The sequence below is a fragment of the Triticum dicoccoides genome, chromosome 7A (genome assembly GCF_002162155.2).
Source record: "Triticum dicoccoides isolate Atlit2015 ecotype Zavitan chromosome 7A, WEW_v2.0, whole genome shotgun sequence".
Taxonomy (NCBI): Eukaryota; Viridiplantae; Streptophyta; class Magnoliopsida; order Poales; family Poaceae; genus Triticum; species Triticum dicoccoides.
Window position 1 is genome coordinate 95,295,198 of NC_041392.1, and position 6,793 is coordinate 95,301,990.

The 6,793-nt window shown below is 49.7% G+C and overlaps 1 protein-coding gene across 1 annotated transcript; it reads left to right on the forward strand.

Moving 5' to 3' along the window:
* Positions 1-2,906: 2,906 nt before the first annotated feature.
* Positions 2,907-6,411, forward strand: LOC119332564. Its single transcript, XM_037605740.1, has 3 exons — positions 2,907-3,286; positions 4,536-4,610; positions 6,233-6,411. The coding sequence occupies exons 1-3, from the start codon at positions 3,064-3,066 to the stop codon at positions 6,304-6,306; spliced, it is 372 nt and encodes a 123-aa protein (XP_037461637.1). The 5' UTR covers positions 2,907-3,063; the 3' UTR covers positions 6,307-6,411.
* The last annotated feature ends 382 nt before the right edge of the window (positions 6,412-6,793 follow it).

Consider the following 6,793-nt stretch of genomic DNA (forward strand, 5'->3'; position numbering starts at 1 on the left):
TTAGAACAACTTATAGCTGCTGTTTAGCACAAATCAATTAAATGGCATTTGAATAATCACATATGGAGTTTGAATTTGAATCTTGTATTCAAACCAACTTCATTTAATCTGTTGCTAGTTGCATTAGCCCAAAACACATTCATTTTGCCATGTCATGATCATGCATCATATTGTGCATTGCATTGATTGTGTTCCCTTCTGTGTTGCCGGTATTTGTCCCCTCTCGATAGACGTGATACCGATGATGTGATCGTTGACACTGATGAAGACTCAATGTTATCTTCAGAAGTGCCAGGCAAGATAAACCCCCTTGTTCATTCCGATACAATCCTACTCTCTCGCTCCTGCTCTCTTTTACTGCAATAGGACAACAACGATTCATCTGTTACTTGCTGCGGTAGCTGAACCCCTTTATCCTTTGCATGACCTGTCATTGCCACAGTAAATAGATGAAACCCACTAGCATGAGTAGGAGTTGTTTGAGCCCTGATGTGCCTACTCATTCATGCTTGTTTGTCATGCCTGCTACTGCTTAGAGTTGAGTCAGGTCTGATTCATCGAGGATGAATCAGAGGTGTGTGAACATGTCCTACTATGTGTGAGCTAAGTGTGTGAACACGATTTGGTAAAAGGTGTCGGTGAGAGGCCATGTTGGAGTACATGGTGGGTTGTCTCATTGAAGCCGTCCTTAGGAACTGAGTTCTGTGTTTGTGATCCATGATTCAGCTACTACCATGCATTGGGCCCTGAAATATGACCCCGCTCGACTTCTTATTCACCCTAGTCCTCTGTCCAGGAGTTGCAAGTAGTTTCTGGTGTTTGTAGCTTACTGGAGGCCGTGGACAGCGCTGACCGTAGGGGTGGGCTGTGATGCGGTAGGTACGTGGCACGGTGTACCGGATGCCCGTTTGGTATCTCGGGAACCCTGTTCACATCGTTTGGGGCTGTGAGCGAAACTCCGGCCGGATCTCCTCATGGATGGAACCCGAATAGGCGATAAACCTGGACTAGAGACTTGAGTGTTTAGGTAGGTCGTGGTCTACACCCACGTCGGCTTTCGCTTGAAGTCTGCCGAGCACATGTCGTGTGCAGACGCTAAGTGGTGGAAACATGTATGAAGAAGTACACCCCTGCAGGGTTAACATCATCTATTCGAATAGCCGTGTCCGCGGAAAAGGACTTCTGGATTGCTTATATCAGTTCATAGACAAGTGAAAGTGGATACTTTAAAATGCGCAAGATAACCGTGAGTGCTATGGATGGCGTTCTCGTAGGGAGACGGGAGCGGATCCATAGTGGTGTATTGATATGGTGAATATGTGGACTCGTGTGCGCCACCTCAAAAGAGTCGCTTGCAGTCGTAGTTTAGGATAGCCACCGAGTCAAAGCTGGCTTGCTGCAGTTAAACCCCACCATCCCCTTGTTGAAAATGATGCATATGTAGTTAGTTCTGATGTAAGTCTTGTTGGGTACATTTGTACTCACGTTTGCCTATTTTATGTTTTGCAGAGAGACTTCAGTCTCACTAGTAGTTCCACGTGGACTTCGACGTTTAGCTTGTTACCTCAGCTACGATCTTGTGCCTCAGCAGGATTTGGTAGATAGTCAGGCTTCTCAGCCTTTTTCATTTATAGATGTCTGTACTCAGACATGATAGCTTCCGCTTGTGCTTTGATATGTATGCTCTGAATGTTGGGTCATGAGACCCCTGTTTGTAATATCTCGCTCCTCGGAGCCTAATGAATAATTACTTGAGTCGTAGAGTCATGTTGTGATGCCATGTTGTATTTGCACATATCGAGCATATTGTGTGTATGCTATTGAAATGCCTGGTATGTGTGGGATCTGACCATCTAGTTGTTTATCTTTAGTAGCCTCTCTTACCGGGAAATGTCTCCTAGTGTTTCCACCGAGCCATGGTAGCTTGCTACTGCTCCGGAACACTTAGGCTGGCCGGCATGTGTCCTTCTTTGTTCCTTTGTCTATCCCTTCGGGGAAATGTCACGCGATGAATATCGGAGTCCTGTTAGCCCGCTACAGCCCGGTTCACCGGAGTCCTGCTAGCCCAGTGCTACAGCCTGGATTCACTCGCTGATGACCGACACGTTCGATGCTGGGTCATGGATGCCTGTCCCTGTAAGTCTGTGCCACTTTGGGTTTACGACTAGCCATGTCAGCCCGGGCTCCTTATCATATGGACGCTAGCGACACTGTCATATACGTGTGCCAAAAGGCGCAAACGGTCCCGGGCAAAGGTAAGGCGACACCCGTGGGAATACCGAGCGTGAGGTCGCAAAGTGATATGAGGTGTTACATGCTAGATCGATGTGGCATTGAGTCGGGGTCCTGACAGCGTCATCATAATTAAATTTTGCTGATCATCACTTTGTCCCAAACCGACCTTAAATTCAAATTAAAAGACAAGTCAAAATATTGCTTCTCCAGACTATAACACTAAAAAGTTCGCATTTTAGTATAAATCCCCCGATCTTTGTCATGTTAAAATCAACTTCATTTGGCTCTCCCTTTAATCCCTAGGAAAATATAAGTGGCCCAGCAACATATTAATTGGCCTTTTCAATTTTAAAAAAAATGCTTGAACAATTCCTTTGGCTCTGAAACTTTTTATGCAACACTACAATGTTGTGCCTGAGTTATATGTTAAGTTTAACATTCAACTAAATTCATTGGTCACTCATTTGATTACAAATGAGTAGCTAATTAGATAAAGAAAAGGAAAAGGAGAAACCAAAAGAGAAACAAATGAGAAAGGCCCCTCCCCTCCCTCCGGGCACTTGGCCCAGATGGCCTGCTGGCCCAGCAGCCCAACTCCCCCCACTCATTCTGTTCTTCCCGCTACAGGAGACAACAGGGGATCGTGGAGGCCATCCATGGCGCCCCGGCCAGGTGCCGGCCATCCACGGCCTCCCCTCTCGTCTACAGACCCTGACGCCCCTCCTCCCTCCCCGAAACCCTAGCCCCCAAATCCCCCATCTCCCTCTCCCTCTCAGATTCGTTCTGGCCCCTCTTCTCGATCTGGAGGAAACCGTCACCGCCGTCGCCATGGGTTCGCCGCCCGCACAGCCACCGAGCCCCCCGCAGCAATCCACCGCGTCCATCGGCCCCGCAGTCGACTCCCTCGTCATCGGCAACAGCGTGTTGGAGTTGGGAGCCCCTGCATCGCCCTCGATGCCGCCCTCTTCTTCCTCGGGTCGCCGGCAAATCTCGGTGATTCCGGCGAGCCTGCAGCTACTAAGCCGTCACCGGGCCCCCTTGCGCCTCCCCAGTGAGCTCCTCCCCTGATTCCCCTGCTTTCCCCTTTCGATCCGTAGCTGTAGCCGCCGCCTTGTCCTCGTCCATGGCCGCGCTCGTTTTCCTGCGTACACACGCGCCCGCGTCGCCCCTTAGCGTTGTTTGCTGCTCCGACCCTGGCTGCCCCTACTCACCCGAGTGCCCGCCTGTGCGCGCGCAGCCGTGCCCACTACCGCCATGCTTCTTCCCTGTCGGCGCCCGGCTGCTGCTGCCCTGCGCCGTCGCGGCCGCGCGCTGCTCTGCCTACTGTTGCCTGCGGCGCTGCCACTGCCGCTGCTGATGCCCCGCGTGCGCGCGCGCCGCGCCCCCGCTCGCCTTTTGCTCCTGCTGCTTGCCAATGCTAGCTGCTGCTGCTCCCTGTTCTGCTGCGTACTGCTGCTGCTTCTCGCCAGTGCTACTTGCTACGCAGCTTCTCTGATGCTCGCGTGCTGCTACCGCCTCCTGGACGCTAGCTACCACTGCACCTAAATCCTGATGCTTGTCGCTGCTGCTAGGTGATGCTCCAGCCGCTACTAATTAGCATGGCCAATCCATGGCCATGGCCGAGCATGTGTGTGCTGTGTGTGTTCGTGAGTGTGTGTTTTCTGTGTGTGTGTGGCCGGCTCAAATACTCGTTTAGGGACTAGTTTAGTTGGTTAGTCTAATTATTAGTACTAGTTAATTAGTCCAATAGTAGATGACATGTGGACCCATTGTTAGTTTAAAGAAAAACAAAATATCAGAAAAGGAAGTCAATGACATGTGGCCCCCACACTGTTCATATGTTGACTAGTCAACATTTGACTGGGTCAACCCAGCCCCATTGGTCCCACTGTCATACACTACGGCTAGAATAACACTAGGTGACAAAAGTATTTTGCTGTTTATTTCCGAATTAATATAGAAAATCATTAAAGCTTTGAAAATTTATATAAATTCAACCTTAGATTGGATGAAAATATTTTCTACATGAAAGTTGCTCAGAAAAATCCAATGAATCCGGGTACGCGATCCGTTCATCCGTCACATGCCCCTAGCATGCTGAACATGGAACTTTCCCCCCTCTTTTCCTCTGTCCGGAATCCGCCTAACGCCGGGAATTCATCCTCGGATGTTTATCCCCTCCGTCTGCATCGTGTAGTACTATGTTAGGTCAACCCTAGTTTTGCATATCGTCATGTCATGCTTAGTGTTGCATCTGTTTGCTTATAGTTATTGTTTCTTGCCCCTCTTCTCTCTGGTAGACCCCGAGGCCGATGATGCCCCGGTGATCGACTACGTCGACGACGACCCTTCTTCCCTTTCACGGAAGCTTCCAGGCAAGCCCCCCCCCCTTTGATCATCCCGATATCGCCCATTCCATTCTCGCATGCTTGCATTAGATTTTGCTACTGTTATTGTTTGCTCCTATTCTGATGCATAGCCTGATTTTGTATCTGCTATTGTACCTTATCTGCTTATCCTAAACTACTTAGTATAGGTTGGTTAGTGTTGCTTCAGAGACCTCCACTTGTCCTTGTTGCCCCTGCTTCATCATCGGCGACTCGATCTACGTGATCGAAGACCAGGCCCCGACACCGCACATCACTTCCCCTTAGTTGCTCGACACTACTGGGTTACTACCGAGTACCGAGGGTGAACCTCTCCAGCACTTCTGATGTTAACCCTGTAGTGTAGTCATTCAGTCGTGGTCATCGAGGGTGATTTCCTCCTTAACCACTTCCGATACGACTCTGTCGTGCAACCCCTCAAGTGTGAACCTTGGGGGTGATTCCTCTTACGTTCACCTTGATGATTACATCTAGTGGAATTCATCAGGGGTGATTCCTCGGGTTTTCCCCTTGATGTTTGGACACACGGATACTTGTACTTTACCACTGTTACTTGGAAAGACGGGTCGGCCCTGAGGGGTACCCGCGCGAGCTTAATTGCGAGTGATGTGGAGACGGGTGGACCTGGAAGGTGCTGGCGAGATAATTACGAGGCGTGGCCGGGCATTCCTAGCCCTTGCCACAAGTCCTCGAGACGGGGTAACGGGGTCTCATCTTTCGTGAGTCTCTGCTTATTACCGCGCGTTCCTAATCCACTACGATTTGGATATTTGATCCGAGGGACCTCTGGCCTGATAGCACTAACCATCACGTGGGCATAGTATGGGCGTTCTGCGTCGTATACATCAGCCGAAGCTTAATAGACGTCAGCGACTGAGCGGCGCACGCAGGGTTGGACTGCGTAAGCGCCTGCCTTGTTGAAGGAGGTAGCTAGGTCTGCTCACCGGCCGCGTTCGCAACGTGCAGGAGTTTCCGGGGAGATGGCCCATGACCACTGGGGGCATAGGTTTAGTCTGGCGTGCTGGCCTCTCTATTAAGCCTAGGTCGGGTTGCGGCGTATTGTTTGGCCAAGGCCGGGCATGACCCAGGAAAGTGTGTCCGGCCGGAGTTAATCGAGCGTGGTGGGTAAGTTGGTGCACCCATGCAGGGAAGAAAACATCTATCGATAGCCTGTCCTACGGTAAGGGACACTTGGAGTTGTATCCCGATCGATACAACTAGAATTGGATACTTGTGATGAGAACTGGATGATGATGAGAATTGGATTGTGATGACACTTGGATAGTATGGCTCTGGGATTGCTTTCTCGCAGGGAGTCGAGAAAGGATCTCTGGCCGAGGTTGATAACACTACTACTACTTTACTTTATGCTACTCTACTCCCTCCTGTTGCTGCAAGATGGTGGTTTCCAGAAGATGCTAGTCTTCGATAGGACTAGGTTCTCCCCTCTATTCTGGCATTTCTGCAGTTCAGTCCACATACAGCCCATTTCATTGATATCGATGCATATGTAGTGTAGTTCCTTGCTTGCGAGTACTTTGGATGAGTACTCACGGTTGCTTTGCTCCCCCTTTTCCCCCTTTCTTCTTCTTTCTGGTTGATGCAACCAGATGTCAGAGACCAGGAGCCAGATGCCACCACCGAAGCCTGCTACTACGTGGAGATCGCTGATGACCAGGAGTAGTTAGGAGGCTCCCAGGCAGGAGGCCTTGCCTTTTCGATCGATGTCGCTTTTGTGCTAGCCTTCTTAAGGCAAACTTGTCTAACTCATGTCTGTACTCAGATATTGTTGCTCCCGCTGACTCTTGTGTATTCGAGCCCTCTGGCTTGTAATATAAAGCTTGCATTATTTTAATTTGTGTCTAGAGTTGTGTTGTGATATCTTCTCGTGAGTCCTTGATCTTGATCGTACACATTTGCGTGTATGATTAGTGTAGGATTGAATCAAGGGCGTCACAAGTTGGTATCAGAGCCGACTGCCTGTAGGTAGCCCCCTTTCCAACTCCTTGGCCGAAGTCGAGTCTAGTCACTAGAAAAACTTTTACTAACATGGCTGTGTGGCTTATGGGCCCACGTTGCCATTGGGTGGTATTAGGATCTTTTATTCCTCGTCTATGATCTGGGACTCTGATCTCTCTTCTATTCGGGTTAAACATTTTACTAACTCTGAC